The sequence below is a fragment of the Protopterus annectens genome, chromosome 13.part0, assembly GCF_019279795.1.
Source record: "Protopterus annectens isolate FY-2018-M chromosome 13.part0, PAN1.0, whole genome shotgun sequence".
NCBI classification, from domain to species: domain Eukaryota; kingdom Metazoa; phylum Chordata; order Ceratodontiformes; family Protopteridae; genus Protopterus; species Protopterus annectens.
Genome location: NC_056747.1, coordinates 256,318,710 through 256,335,126, shown reverse-complemented (window position 1 = coordinate 256,335,126; position 16,417 = coordinate 256,318,710). Strand labels below are relative to the sequence as shown.

The window sequence follows — 16,417 nt, the reverse complement described above, 5'->3', positions numbered from 1 at the left end:
GGGGATTGGTTCCACAGAGTCAGGGAGTTTCCCACACCCTTTGACAAACCAGATCCAGAAGCTTGAAGGGTGGAGACACCCAGGCGGCGGAGGGCTGAACACCAAAGGCCTTCAGGAACACAGACACCTCTTCGGAGGGGGCTTTGGATGGCCAGTCACCTCTTTGCTTCAAAATCTCTAGGATGTCAGAGAAAGAAACATCCTCAGAGGATGACTTAGGGGGCCCCTACGACTCCTCGAGGTCGGTGTCTGACGTGAGAGACTCATCTTGGAAATCTATGCGCTTCCTCTTGCAAGTTCTCTTTCTGGGTGGCTCCTCAGGCAAAAACTCTCGAGGGTCCCTCAGAAATATGGGAACCACTCGTGGGGGTAACCCTGAGGCCTTGGGGCTCTGCTGTCGAGATAGAGGGCGATCAGAGACCTGCACAGGTGCTGTAGGGGACAGAGTGACTGAATCGTATTGATGCCACTGATGACCTGGCCAGCGTGCTCCGCATGGCCTCGAAAGCCGGTCCTCCCGGGTCCGATGATCAACCAGCCTCCAAAGCTGAGACAGGAGTCAGGCTTCCCCATGCCGTAGCACGGAGTGGGAGACTAAGAGCCGAGAGATGTCCCGAAGCCTCTCCCTCAGGTCCAACCGAGGAATCCTGAGTCCTGAACCCCATTTACGGCGCCGACAGGGTCAGAGCTGACGTCGGAACAGATAAGTCAGGAGGGGCTGTCGGAACCGACCTAGGGACATCACACGGAGTCGAGTACTCCGGCTTCAAAAGCTGAGATGCGCTCGGAGGAAGAATCTATGTAGGTAGAGGGACCAGTTCCGGAGCCGACTGGGTCGGAGCCAAAAACAATTTTGCCAGTACCGGTGACTGAAGAAGCCTCTGCACCACTCTATCGACATCCACATCCAATAAGGTCCTGGAGGATTTGGAGGATAGGGAAGGAGATCGAGACCTCCTATCTGAAGGACACCTGCATGGAGGATATACCGGCCTAATGCTAGGCGACCAGCTCCGAACAAGGCTCCAAGAAAATCGGAGCTGAAGCAGGTTCCATAGACACTGACACTTCCTGCGGCACTGAGGACAATGAAGCAGAGAATGTCATTGAAGATTTTGCTGTTTTCTCTGGCAGCTCCAAAGATACTGATGGAGCCGGGGATCGCTTTTTAGCCTTGGAAGATTTAGATTTTGATTGAGAAGACTTAAAGCTGGAAGCACTCTCTAAACCCTCCTGAAGGAGGGTTTCAAAAGTCCCTTCAAAATCAATTTGTTCTTCCTTTCCTGAAGAACACGTGGGCTAAAAGCATGACAAAAACTACACGATTCCTGGAGGTGAATCGCTCCCAGACAGTACACACAAACAGAGTGTCCATCAGTGATGGACATCTTATAACTATACTTGGTGCACTTTTTAAAGCCCGAGGGCTTATGCTCCTTAGTATCTTTGGACATAGTTGCCACAAACACAGAGTAACTAACTCAACAACTAGACCAACGGTCAATCAGCCACAAGCGTGGGAACAGAAAAAACAAACAGTCCACCACAAAGACCTCTAACTAAAACGTTCCTAGACACAACCAGGTGCTCAGTCTTGCATACCACGGATGGCACAGTGTGTCGGTGCAGAACACGGCTCCGAAACAACCTCAAGGGGAGCTTGAACTGAGGGTTCCACCAGCGGTACTGAACACACTGGCTCCGAAAGTCCAGCACGGCTCGGAGGAGGAATCACAGAAGGGGTGGTGGACTCAAGTGGCCCTGGAACCGACTGGGTCGAAGCAAACAACATTTTAGGTAAGGCATATGACTTCAGGAGTCTCAGCACTACTCTCTCCACATCTTCTTCCGATAAGCTCCTGGAAGATCTGGAAGACAGAGTGGGAGAACGGGATCTCTGCAATAAGGGTGACCTTAATGTAGGGGAGACCAGTAAGGGATCCGTAGACCAGCTCCGATGTCTACTATCAGTGGTCGGCTCCGAACTACCAGGTGATGACAGTGTAGCAACAGTAGTAGTAGTAGTACCCTCGATCGGCTCTGAACTCAGTGGAGCCGAGAAGGCAGCAGGTTTGTCAGATTTAGAAATTTTGAGAGGCGGCTCCGATGCACCAGCTGGCACTGGGGAGGACCTCTTAGAAGATTTAGATTTCTCCTTTTTCGATCCATGAGACTTAGCAGAGGAGGAAGAGCTAGCCAGATCTTCCTCAAAAGAGGACTTAAGGAGACCTTTTATAATAAGTTTATTCTTTCTCTCCTGCGATACCCTGGCACTAAATGAGTGACAAAATAGGCATGTTTCCTGTAAGTGGATGGCCACAAGACAGTATTACTGTGGCCATCCGTTATAGACATCTTCTGTGAACATTTCACACAGTTTTTAAAACCAGATGGCTTATGATACTTGACCTCCTTAGACATCTCACAGATGATTGCCAATCAGACACACAGAGAAGAAAGGGAAAGTGGGAGGACTAGGTCCTCTAACATAAACGGGCCTAGCCCTGGTAGAGAAAGAAGGGAGAAAAACCTAGGCCCTCTAATTAAAATGGACCTAGAAAGGAAAGGATCAGAAAGACAATAGAATAGTCTGGAACACACACCAGAGAAGAAATACAATCTCTAAATTCAAATCAAGAGAATGAAGGTCAAAAACCTGTTCTAACTGAAAATACAAATAAGCGGAGAGCTCCACACGCAAAACTATTTTAATCTAAAGCACACAGAGAAAGCTTACCTAAATTTTGAACTAATGCACACACATTCTAAACTACATGCAAAGGTGCCTATAACCACTGCTATCAACAATATCTGAACTAGGGATATATAAATATATAGAAAACAACCTCAGTGAAGAAATGAACTGGCACACAGGATACCAAAGAGAATGATAAGGCCAACGGCTAACTGTTCTCAGAAATACTTAACACAGAAAGAACTCTAGTAACTGCTAAACTATCTTAACTACAAAAACAACACTAACAGCAGCTATATGCAGCTATCTAAATATGAAAAACAGCAGAATTAAGTCAAAAAATTAGCAAAATGTGTTAGACTTAGCCACGGCCAAGAAGAAGCACATCAGAACTCGTCGACGCAGCAAACTAGATCTAGGGATTGTACTGGTGCACCATGGGATACCTACCTAGCCACGTGCCAACTAAAAGACTTTGAGCTTGTAAAAAGGCCGAGTCGGAGCCTAGGATCGGCTCCGAACCCATGTGTAAGAATGAAGGCGAGATGACTACAGAACATCTGTAGATAACGCATTCCTCATACTTTCATAATATGTCAGAATAAACTAATATATGAGCCTATCAAAGTTGCAGAAGTATGTACTTTTTCCCACATCTATCAATAATTTTTCCAACCTTATTAGAAAGAATAGGTTTGGACTTACCTAAGAGCTTAGCAGTAGTGGATTCAACTAAGTCTATAGCTATTTGATCAAGTTTGGGAATAGTGCACAAACATTTAAAAGACAGAAATTTTATACATCCTGCCATTTTAGGGACAAGTTGGCTGACTATCAGGAAAACTGCAGGCAGTAAGACACGCATCCTCTACAGCAGACAGGATAGGAAGAATGGGTGTTGGTTCTAGAAAATCCTTCTGTAACAATTCACAGTATTTTCTGAGGGGCTGAGAAACCTCATTGTTTTCCCACTGAAAATACTGGGACATTCTAGCAAATCTAAGAGAAAGACAAACCTCCTCAGGAAGAATCAGAAACAGAGCTCTCAAGAGTCTAAATCAGACATCTGAAGACAAAACCCTGCCAGCATCTTCCTGGTCAGATACAGAATCTTGACTCTTTTTCAGGAAGAGAGACATCCCTCTTTCTTTTACCAGAAACTATTCTACAAGCAGGATCACCAGCCTGAATTAAACCCCAAGCCAATCCAAATAAACTACTCCTATCCAAATAAATATGGGGAGGAGTAGACACAGATTTGGTTTTCTGTTTCTTTTTGACAAGAAAAATGGGGCCAACCATGTTACTAACAACAGTCACTGCTTCCCCCGGAATGGACACAGTACTCTAACGCAACAGGGCAACCTTCCCTGTTCCCTCTTCCATTACCGACAAGAGTGGCTCTCCCTTGCCCAGTGAGAGGACTCCTCCAATAGCCACACAGGATGTGACCAACCCCAGTCCATAGTGGCTGTAGCAGGTACACCAGAGAGATTCAGGATAAAAGATGACTGGTCTGAGGTAAAGCAAATAACCACAGCAGTGTCACCCAGCTCTGACTGAGGCAAATTGCTAGCCTGCTCTGGTGAGAAAGGCTGTTTGCTTTACTTTTTCTTTGTGGCTGGAAGAAGGAATGACTAAGGAACTGACCATCTTGTTCCATGGTCAAGCCGAAAATGGTGCCTCTTTCACAGGGAAGACAAGCAGCAAATACTGGTAAAACTAGCAGTTCACAAAAGTTATTTTAACACAAAAAAAAAGTGAAAAGCACTTCCAAACACTAATGCAGCCCTACAATGGCAAGTTAAACACAATTTTTCCACAGAAAATATATTATCAGTTTCTTTATACTACCTTAAAACCGAAAAATGACTGCTCTGTTTAAAAATGCGTTACAGTCTCAAGACAGTCAGTTAAAAAGTACAGTTTTGTACCTACCATAAATGTAGATGTTCGAGTATCCACATTGCTGCAGTCCTTACTATTGGGTAGTCCGCTGTCCAGTCGGCCCGAATACCAAAGTATATGGCTGACGTCGGTCAGGGCGCATTAGACTGACGTCAGTACGTCAGGGTACTAATGCGCATGACCGACGTCATATCCTCAGTCTTTTCTTGCCCCAGATGTCAGAAGACCCTGAAAAGATAAGGCCAAAAACCAAAAACTCCCAAAATACCAGCACCAAAAATATATATACAATATATACACAATTAGCAGAATAAAACCTCACCTACACAACCACCCCTAAACACAGAGGGAAGGAGGGAGGGTAAATTGGACTGCAGCAATGTGGATACTCGAACATCTACATTTATGGTAGGTACAAAACTGTACTATGTTCTTCATTCCACATTGCTGCAGTCCTTACTATTGGGTAGAATCCCAAAGCAGAGGTAAGGGAGGCTGGCAAATCATAAGGAAGCAGGAACTGACAACATGCCTTGCAAAATAGCTGTGGCAAAACCAGCCCTAGACTTAGAGTAGAGAGGAAGGTGATAATGCTTAGAGAAAGTATGCACTGAACTCCAAGTAGCTGCCTCCAAAATATCCTTAGTTGCCACCCCCCTTAGAAATGCTGTGGAAGTGGCAGTAGCCCTAGTGGAATGAGGCCTAATCCCAGCTGGAATCTCCTTGCCATGATGGGAATAACAAAATGCAATGCAACACCCAATCCACCTAGAAATAGTTTGTTTTGACACAGGCTTGTCCTTAGAACTCAAAGCAAAAGAAACAAACAACTGCTGAGACTGCCTAAAATCCTTAGTCCTGCTCAAATAATAACGCAATAGCCTGTGTACATCTAAAGTGTGCAAAATCTTTTCCCCTTTATTTTGGGGATCTGCATAAAAGGTAGGCAAATGAATAGTTTGGTTTAAAGCCACACTAGAAACCACCTTAGGCATAAAGGAAGGATTAGTACGTAAAGATACCCTATCCTTATGAAAATCAAAAAGGCTCCACTGCCATAAGGGCCTGCAACTCAGAAACCCTTCTTGCAGAAGTAATGGCCAACAAAAGCAGTCTTCCATGACAAGTATTTCAAGTCAGCAGTAGCATGAGGCTCAAAAGGTTGTAGAGTAAGTTTCTCCAACACAAAATTGAGATCCCAAGCAGGAGTAGGAGCTCTACGGGGGTCTTATATTCTTTGCCCCTCTAAGAAATTGCTTGAACAAAGGATGCGAAAACAATGGTGGGTCACAATCATAGTGAGCTGAAATTGCTGCAGCATGAATCTTAATGGAAGAAAAAGACAAACCTTTGTCCAGTAACTCAGTAAGATATTGAAGAGCCACACTCAAATTTGGCTCAGTAATCTCCAAATTGTTTGCTGCACTCCAAAACAAAAATCTCTTCCATTTTTCTGCATACACTTTCCTTGTACTAGGTCTTCTGGCTTCCATAATCACATTTAAAACTTGTTGAGGAAGCTGAGACCTGCTGTCTTTCAAAACAGAATATGCCAGGCTGTTAGATGTAGAGAGCGAAGCTTGACATTGAGCAGATGACCGTCCTCTGAGACAACAGGTGTGGAATCAAGGGTAAAGGCCATGGAGGCTTCCTTACCAGACTCCTCAGTAATGGGTACCAGTGCTGCCGAGGCCAATCTGGAGCTATTAAAATCATCCTTGGCTTGTCTTGTCTGACCTTTAGAAGCACCTTTGGAAGAAGAGGCAGAGGTGGAAAGGCATACACATGAAGATTTTTCCAACTGAAAGAAAGAGCATCCACTTTCCAAGCTGTGTGATGAAATCCCTTTGTGCAAAACTTTGGCAGCTGGTGGTTTAGTGGAGAAGCGAACAGATCTATGTCTGGAGTTCCCCATGACACTGTCAATTTTTGAAATACATGAAGATCCAGTTTCCACTCGTGGGGATCCATGATTTGTCTGCTTAATACATCTGCTAAGGAGTTCTGTGCTCCGGCAGAAACCTTGCCTGAAGAGTTAGTTGCAGACTGAGCGCAGTCTGCCATAAAATCATTGCTTGTCTGCACAATGGGTAAGGATGTGTTCCCCCTTGTTTGTTGATGTACCACATGACAGTTGTGTTGTCTGTTAGAATCAACACCTGCCCTGGAAGAAGTAACTCCTTGAAAGCAATTAATGCAAACTGAACTGCTAACATCTCTTTCATGTTGATATGTAGATGCTGTAGTCTGACAGGCCACTTGTCTTGTATCCACTTTCCATTCAGATGAGCTCCCCAAGCAATATCTGAGGCATCTGTCGTTAGAATCTGACTTGCCTCTGGCCGGGTCACAGAGAGTCCCTTGTTTAGGTGACATTCCTGAGCCCACCACAAAATTCCTTTTGAATGCAAGGTATTATTTGAATGACAGTGTCCAAATCCTGGCAGTGCTGTGTCCACAGATTTTGAGATACCATTGTAGCTTCCTCATATGCAGTTTGGCATTGGGAAGCACCAGAATACAAGATGCCATGAACCCTAAGGCTTGAAGGACTGTCCTTGCAGTCAGCCCGGACTGAAGAGATAGATGATGGAAGTAACTGGAAAGATTCTTTTGTTTGTCCGGGGTTAAAAAGGCCATCTGGGCTGCTGTATTCAGTCTCACACCCAGAAAGCACATGTCTTGAGAGGGTACTAGACTGGACTTTATTTCGTTCACAGAATACCCTAGGCATCTTAGCACTGCTATGACATATTTCAGATGCTGTAGAAGATCTTCTTTTCTTGAGCCAGAATCAGGCAGTCGTCCAAGTAAGGATAGATTTGGATTCCTTTTAGCCTGAAGTAAGCTATCACTGGAGCCAGAACCTTTGTGAATACTCTGGGCAGTAGATAAGCCAAAGGGCAATGCAGAGAACTGATAATGAGAATTTCCAGCTCGACGCAGATACTTCCTGCAACTTAGTCTGATTGGCACATGAAGGTAAGCTTCCTTGAGATCTAAAGTTACCATCCAGTGATCTTTGCCCAGCAGAGGTAAAAGCTGTTGTAACGTCAACATTTTGAACTTGGGAATGTCCAGATAAGTGTTGAGGATAGATAAATCCAGAATTGGTCTCCACGTGTTCCCTTCTTTGGTACTAGGAACAGGCGAGAATAAAATCCTAGGCCCCTTTCCGGCACAGGAACTGACTGAATGGCCCCTATTTGGAGCAACAGAGAAATTTGCTTGTGAGCCTCTGTCCTTTGAAGAGGAGGAATGTCTGGCATGCCTTTGAAAGGAGGCAAGGTATGGAAATAAAACCTGTAACCGTGGTGAATAATATCCAGAACCCATCTGTCTTGGGTAATTAAATCCCAATTTTCTTTGAAAAGAGACAGCCTTCCTCCCAAAGGTGCTGCCAGGCGAGAATGTACTGGCAGCTGAAAAGGTAGGCCATTGGGTCTGCTTACGAAAGGACTGACCCCTGCCCTCACCAGAAGTCTGAGCAGGGGAACTCCCTGTCCTAGGCCTAAAAGAACCCTGAGCTCTGCCCCTACCACGTCTAGACCTACCCCTAGACTGGGAATCATAAGCAGGATAAGTCCATCCCTTAGTAGGCCAATTTCTACTAAACTTGGAGGCTGCACCTGCAAAAATCTTTAACAGTTTGCATAGACTTAGCCTTGTCCTCCATTTTCTTCAAAACTGCTTCCACAGGCGAACCAAACAACACATCAGACTGTAAAGGAGCATCCAAAATCCTTGTCTTAACATGCTCAGCTAAATTCTGATCTCTCAGCCAGGCGTGCCTACGAAGAACAGAACCAGTGGCAGCCACCCTGGAGGCCTGCACAGCATCAAAACCACACTGCAAGGAATGTTTACCCACCTGTTCAGACACATGAACTAGATCCTGCAACTCTTTACACTCAATACCTTCAGCCAGAGCATCCACCTTAGATTTCAACTGTGAAAGAAGATAATTCTGATATTTTAACATGTGAAACTGACAATTCAACGCCCTCATGGCTAAAGTGGAAGAAGTATACACTTTCTTTCCCCATCTATCCAAAGCCCTTGCCTCTTTATCAGGAGGGACAGGATTTTTAACAACTGAGGCCTTTACACCTTTAGGCCCCTGAGAGACAGTTTCTGGGTCTGCCCTAGGACTCTTAAAAAGATACTTATGAGCTTCAGGCACCCTATAATACCTATCCGGTTTAACTGGGGCAGGAGGCAAAGAATCAGGATTCAGGGAAGCCTCTGCAAACACATCTTCCACCACATTCAAAACAGGAGGTATAGCTAAAGGCCTATGCTGGGGTAAAACAAGAATTCCCTAAGCCTTTTCCTGGAATCAGAGAAATCTTGACCTTCCCATTTAAAATGCTCCCTCATGGAATGCAGAGTCTCTGAAAATGAAAAATCCTCAGGAGGAGAAGCAGAAGGAGTAGAATCATCCACATCAGAATCAGAATAAGGAGGGAACTCCTGCAAGTCTTCAACCGAAGACTCAAGCCTCCGAGCATTGCTCAAAACTCTCAAACTCAGGTTCCACCCTAGGCCTCTTATCAGGAGGGCATAGAACCCCTAATCATAGTAATCAAATCCTCTGCCATTTTAAGCATATGTTTCTTAGGCAAAGATCCTGAAGTACTAGGAGAAACCCCCCCAGAAGCTAAACTTGGCCTGCCCCTCAAAGAAGCCTTGGAAACTGAAGGGGAGGCTCTAACCACCTTAGGAAGAGAGGGAAGAACAGCCACCTGAGAAGCCCCCTCAGCCTGGCCTACTTCCTGAGAGGATACATCCTGTAACAGTAAAGTCTCTCCCTGAGACTCCAAAGAGACACCTGGCAAAACCTCCAGCTCCACTGAGCCTTCCAAAGAACCGACGTCTGGGACTGTCGGTTCCTCCACCCTGGGCTTTGCTGCTTTATCTTTGCGTTTTTAGCGAAGCGCGCCGGAGCATCCGGCGGCATTTTATAATTACAACGCTTCCCAAACACTAACCTGGCACAGTCTAACCTTCTCTTAATAGTGCGTTTGTTAAATCTAGCACAAGAGCGGCATCCAACAACGTCGTGCTCAGGCCCTAAACAAGGTATACACAAAGTATGGTAATCCCTATGAGGTATCTGTTTCCCACAAGAAATACAGTTATTCACTTTTTCTGACATCCGGTTAAATACGGAGGCAAGAAAAACAAAATATTCTAGCGGGTACTTAGCCAACTTTGATTCGGTCTGAAACTCTGACTTCAGAAACTTTCAGAACGCCAACCTGCACTCGCAAAATTGCTTCTGCATCGGACCATGCGGCAAAAAAGACTGAGGATATGACGTCGGTCATGCGCATTAGTACCCTGACGTACTGACGTCAGTCTAATGCGCCCTGACCGACGTCAGCCATATACTTTGGTATTCGGGCCGACTGGACAGCGGACTACCCAATAGTAAGGACTGCAGCAATGTGGAATGAAGAACATCATAACACTCAGAGCTTCAAAATAATTTCCCTGATAAGAAAAGTAATAAAACATTAGTAAACATAAGAAAAATGGAAGTTTTTTTTCCCCAAAAGGAACTTTATCTGCCCAGAAAGGGAAATCACAAGCTGACCGTCAACCCTCAAAACCTCAGAGTAGCGCACACACTGTCCTCAGAAAAGCTCTGAAGGGCTTCACACTCAAACTTGTCCTTTAGTCAAGTTCATCTCCAGCTTCACAACAGTTTTGGGTGTGTGGAAGGTACCCTGAAGCTATGGAAGATTGCTGGCTGTTGTATCCTTCACGGAAATAACCCATATACAGTGAATATAAAGAGTGTGCACACCCCTGTTAAAATGCCAGATTTTTGTGATATAAAAAAAAGACAAATTATTTTAAAACTTTTCCCACCTTTAATGTGGCATATAACCTGTACAATTCAATTGAAAAGCAAATCTGTTAGGGGGAAAAATATAAAAAAAAATGTACAATAAGCTGGTTACACAAGTGTGCACACCCTTAAACTAATACTTTGTTGAAGCACCTTTTGATTTAATTACAGCATTCAGTTTTCTTAGGTAGGAGTCTATTATGCCATATCTTGACTTGGCAATATTTGCTCACTCTTCCTTGCAAAAGTGCTCCAAATCTGTCAGATTGCGAGGGCATCTCTTGTGCACAGCCCTCTTCAGGTCACCCCACATATTTTCTATTGGATTTAGGTCTGGGCTCTGGTTGGGCCATTCCAAAACTTTAATTTTCTTCTGGTGAAGCCATTCTTTTGTTGATTTGGATGTATGCTTGGGGTTATTGTAGTGCTGAAAAGTGAAATTCCTCTTCATCTTAAAACTTTCTAGCAGATGCCTGAAGGTTTTGGGCCAAAAGTGACTGGTATCTGGAACTGTTCATAATTCCCTCCACCATGACTAAAACTGCAGTTCCATCTGAAGAAAAGCAACCTCAAAGCATGACACTGCTACCACCATGTTTCACTGTGGGGATGGTGTTCTTTTGGTAATGCGAAGTGTTGTGTGTTTTTTGTGCCAAACGTACCTTTTGGAATTATGGCCAAAAAGTTCAACCTTGGTCTCATCAGACCATAACATTTTACCACATGCTTTTGGGAGACTATGTATTATTTTGCAAATTTTAGCCGGGCCTGGATGTTTTTCTGCGTAAGAAAAGGCTTCCGTCTTGCAACCCTACCCCATAGCCCAGACATAAGGAGAATATGGAAGATTGCTGTCACATGTAGTACACAACCAGTATTTGCCAGAAATTCCTGCAGCTCCTTCAGTGTTGCTGTGTGTGTCTTGCCAGCCTCCCTGACCACTTTTCATCTCGTCTTTTCATCAATTTTGGAGGGATGTACAGTTCTTTGCAACGTCACTGTTGTTCCATATTTCTTCCACTTTTTGATGATTGTCTTCCCTGTGTTCCATGGTCTATTCAATGCTGTAGAAATTTTTTTGTACCCTTCTCCTGACTGATACCTTTTAACGAGGAGATCCCTTTGATGCTTTGTAAGCTCTCTGCGAACTATGATTTTTGCTGTAGCAGGCAACTGAGTAAATGTCAGGAAACTCCTACAAGAATAGCTGAACTTTATTTGGGGTTGATCAGTCTCTCTTTAATTGATGGCAGGCGTGTACCCAAAAAGACTGAATGCTGTAATTAAATCAAAAAGTGCTTCAACAAAGTATTAGTTTAAGGGTGCGCACACTTATGCAACCAGCTTAATGTATGTTTTTTTATTTTTTAAATTTATTCCCCTAACAGGTTTGTTTTTCAATTGAACTGTACAGGTTATAGGTCACACTAAAGGTGGGGAAAGTTTTGAAATTATTTACTGTGGTGTAATTTTTTATATCACAAAAACCTGGCACTTTAACAGGGATGTGTACACTTTTTATATCCACTGTAGCTAAGGCTACTGCAACAGTGATCAGTATGAACAGCATATAGAAATCTCTTAGAGCCAAGAAGTCCTTTCTGTAGAATTGCTCATACTAACTTGGCATACACATCATTTCTTATGTCCTCATCAAGACTGCCTGTAAATGAAAAGTACCTGAAGCTTTTGCTGTATGGAGGAAAGGTTAAACTGACTGACCACGTAGTACATTTAAACTGAAGTAATAACTTGAAGAAAATGGATGTGATTTCAGGCACTCCCTACTGTGTACAAAGAGAGCACTTGGGAAGGACAAACCCTGTAGCCTCTTAATCCTGCTCTGTTACTTCCCTCAAAAAAAAAAAAAAATATATATATATATATATATATATATATATATATCTTATTCATCTGCTCTTACTGTAACTGTCTTAGTTGCTCTTCTGCGTGCTGTTATCTGTTCAATCGCTCTTACTCTGCATTTATTACTGCTTGTTAGTAGCCTTCTAATTTACTGACTTCTGCACTTGTTTTTTAGTCATTTGTTAATTTAATTGCATTTATTTGAACTGTATTTGCTGAAGTGTTGCTACACGCTTGGGTGTGCTGGCCTGCACTAAAATTTGAATTGTATTTACTGCCGTTTTTGCTGCTTTTCTGAAACAAAAAAAAATTCTAAGCTTGTTTCCTGCCTTTCCTGTAACTAGTCAAGTCCAGATACAGACTTGCTGTATCCAGGGCTGTTGGGTAAGCTTCTGAGCTTCCCAAGCCTTTCTGTGTTGGAGGGAAGCCTTCTAGCTTATCAGTGGAAGTGGTAAGCACCAAGTAGCCCTATCTACCATGGGAAGAGTGGGTTTTGGCCCTGAAATTGTAATTCATTGGCCGTTTGGGCAGTTTTCCATCCCTTTCAACTTGCTGGCTTAAAAGCCTATGTTTGTACTTCTTCCCCGCCTTTCCTGTAACTAGTCTAGTCCAGGAACAGATCTGCTATATTCTAGGACTCTTTTGTAAGCTTTTGAGCCCCCCCAAGCCTTTCTGTGTTGGAGGGAAGCCTTCTAGCTTATCAGTGGGAGTGGAAAGCACTAGGTAGCCTGTCTACCATGTGAGGAGAGGTTCTTGGCCCAGAAATTGTAGTTTAGTGACCATTTGGACAGTTTGTCCATCTCTTTCAACTTTCTGGTTTAAAAGACCACATCTGCGCTTGTTTCTCATCTTTCCTGTAACTAACCTACTGGGTATCACTAGAAAGCCTTAAACTGATACAAGCCTTCTAGCTTAAGAGAGAGACTTTGGAGTGATTAAGTATCAGTTTTCTGTACTTTCTTGCTGTACTTGACTGTTTTCCGCCTAAACACAGATTTTTCAGCATTTACTGTGATTTAAAAGCTTGTTTTTTTTCACATATTGTACGTATTTGACTGCCTGCACTTTTGAAAAGTTTTTTTGTTTAAATAATTTGTTTAACTGTTGCAGGCTACACACTAAAGTGTGATACCTTTTCTGATCGTTTGTAGTCGTTTAAAGCTGTTTTAAGTGTATTTGTTTACTGTTTTTGCCTTATCTTTTCAAAAAAAAAAAAAAAAAAAATTCCTTGTTTCCTGCCTTTCTAAGCTAGTATAGTCCAGTTTTCAGGCTAGTGCTGAATTCAGGGCTGTGATACTAGTTTCTGAGTTGCCCTTACCTTACTTGGATAGAAGGAAGTTTCTCTGTTCACCTGTGAGAGAGGGGAGCTTTGAGCAACCTATCTGTCACTGGAGGAGTGGTTCCAGCCCAGAAGTTAATAGTTTATTGGCCATTTTGGGCTAATTTCTATCTCTTTCATTTCCCTACTATAAAAACTGCGTTTGCACGGTTTTGCGCACCAGGCAGTGCCGGTTAGCCACAATTAAATTATTCCCGGCTCCACTAAGTCTCCTCTTCAGTTTTTCCCTTGAAACTAGTCTAACTCTCAACCTAAGCACTCAAAAAGCATCTTACATCCCAGCACTTGCTCAGATGTAATAGCAAGCACTAATATACCCTGACACTGATTGCCCAGCAGGGCAAGGCTCTTTATTCACCCTTCACCAACCAAGAAACTAAGCAGCTCACCCTACTATTCAGGCATGACCAAAGGGCAACTTCAGGTGCAGTCTCCAGTCCAGCTGGTGAATCTGGGTATCCCTAAGGCAATGTTACAACTGCCTCATGTACACAGACAACCACAAAACACTAACATATGCGAGAGATGCAATTATACAGCCAGACTGGAAGCTAAGCTGTCTCTACCCAAGACTGGAACAGACAGTCAAGAGGAGAAGGTTAACACTTGCACCACAACTCCAGCCGCACACAGACCTACTGAAACAGCACTGGCAAAAATACACATAAATAGACAAAATCATACTCAAAGGCTCTAAATAAAAACCTGCAAAAGCACCTCCAAAGCAGACACCCAAACAACCTGCACTTCCTGTCACAAACCAGACAACACAAAACACAAAATCAGTGTGCCGCACAATCTCAGCCCTTAAGGCAAAATAACATACCTGACACACTAGTAAGAGGTGACTCTATAGTCAGGCACACTGACGTCCCACTCACTAGGCTGGACAAGCAGAAAGTTACTTGTTAGCTGTCTGTCGGGAGCCAGAATCCACCACATAACACAAGCACTCAGGTCACTCCAGAACAAGTACAAATATGACTCTGTCATTGTTCATGTTGGTGTGAATGACCTGAGACGTACCTCCCTGGACTACATAAAGAGCTCTCTGATCATGGAGCCCAGGTTGGCATGACCCTGAGTAGCATCCTGCCCTCACCAAGAATGATATGTCAGTATAAAGAAAAAATGATCAATTTCAACATTTGGCAAAGCTTCTGGTGTCATTCAAAGGGGATCCAGTGTCTGTCAGCCTAGGATGATATGCTCGACAAGCCGCGTTGCTTCTCAAGAGACTGCTTGCACCCGTCACCCCTAGGCTTTCGAATACTGGCCAAGGCTCTTGCTGCCCCCATCGTGCCTTTTTTAGGCAAGGCTCAACAGTCAAAAGCACAATTAACAAAAAAATTGAGGGTTATGCTACTCAACGCCAGGAGTTTAAATCTCAAAATGAATGCACTCGAAGCACTCCTCAGTATGGAGAACGTCGACATCTGTGCAGTAAATGAAACCTGGTTCAAGGCTCCAGACAGCACCCCCAGCACTACCGGGCTACAACTCATACCATATGTTTCGGCCATAGAACACGGACCGAAACACAAAAGGAGGGGGTGTATACATATTCATCAAGGATACCTACACGTCCAGGTTAGTGGCGCAGCATGATACCTCTGACATCATCCATGTGCAACTAACATCGGGCAAATCTGCAGTGCAAATTGTGGTCTGCTACAGATCACCCTCCATTATCCAGAACCACCACTCCACCTTTCTGGAGACACTGGAAAACATGAAGGTCCTATCAAACACCCTGATATCGGGCAATTTCAATTACCCTACCATTCACTGGGAAAACTACTGCAGTACAAATTCCCAGGCCCAGCGCTTCCTGGAATTCATCAACTCAAACGCTCGGGATCAGCTGGTAAACTCCCCTACCAGAGGTAAAAAAGTACAGTTGTGTACACTTACCATAAATGTAGATGTTAGAGTGTATTCACTGTTGCAGTCATTACATTTGGGTAATCTTGCCTGCAGGTTGCCCTCAGTCGGCCTGATTAACAAAGTCTTGGGTCCTGTGTTGGTTGCTGTCCCTTCTTCCATGACGTCAGGTCGTCAGGGGTATAAAACATGCAGCCAATGCCATTACATCAGTTTTTCTTGCCCCAGATGTCAGCTGCCCCACTAATGGGAAGCAATTAAACATAAAAACACAAAGGTATACCTCTAACAAAAAAGCAAATACACCAAAAAGGCTTTTAAGCATAATAAAGGAAAGTAGAGGTATATCCAAAAGAAGTTAGGGGGCTGGAGGGAGGGTAACCAGGACTGCAACAGTGAATACACTCAAACATCTACATTTATGGTAAGTGTACACAACTGTACTATGTTCGTCGTGTTTCACTGTTGCAGTCATTACATTTGGGTAGATTCCCAAAGCTATGGTTGGGAGGAGGAGTTTAAATAGCATTAGGGCCAGCTATAAGGCCCTGCAAGACTGCAGTGGCAAAGCCAGCTCTGAATTTAGAGAAAATAGGCCAATGATAATGCTTGGTGAAAGTATGTACAGAACTTCAGGTAGCAGCTTCTAGGATGTCCCTGGTAGGAACGCCTCTAAGAAAGGCTGTAGAAGTAGATGCAGCCCTGGTGGAGTGAGGTCTGATCCCCTGGGGGATAGGTTTTCCATGGTGCTTACAGCACAAATGAATGCAATGGATTACCCATTTAGCAATGGTTTGTTTTGGAAATAGCCTTTCCCTCTGCCCCTGCAGCAAATGCTACCAGCAGTTGTTCAGACTTTCTTTGAGGT

At 43.9% G+C, this 16,417-nt stretch overlaps 1 protein-coding gene across 1 annotated transcript in view; it reads right to left on the bottom strand.

The window, feature by feature from the left end:
- SBNO2 (strawberry notch homolog 2) overlaps positions 1–16,417 on the bottom strand; it is a 2,660,605-nt gene that overhangs the window by 305,859 nt on the left and 2,338,329 nt on the right. Inside the window, exon 34 of the mRNA XM_044053813.1 lies at positions 4,273–4,290. Within this exon, the coding sequence (XP_043909748.1) occupies positions 4,273–4,290 (18 nt within the window). The remainder of the gene's footprint in view (positions 1–4,272; positions 4,291–16,417) is intronic.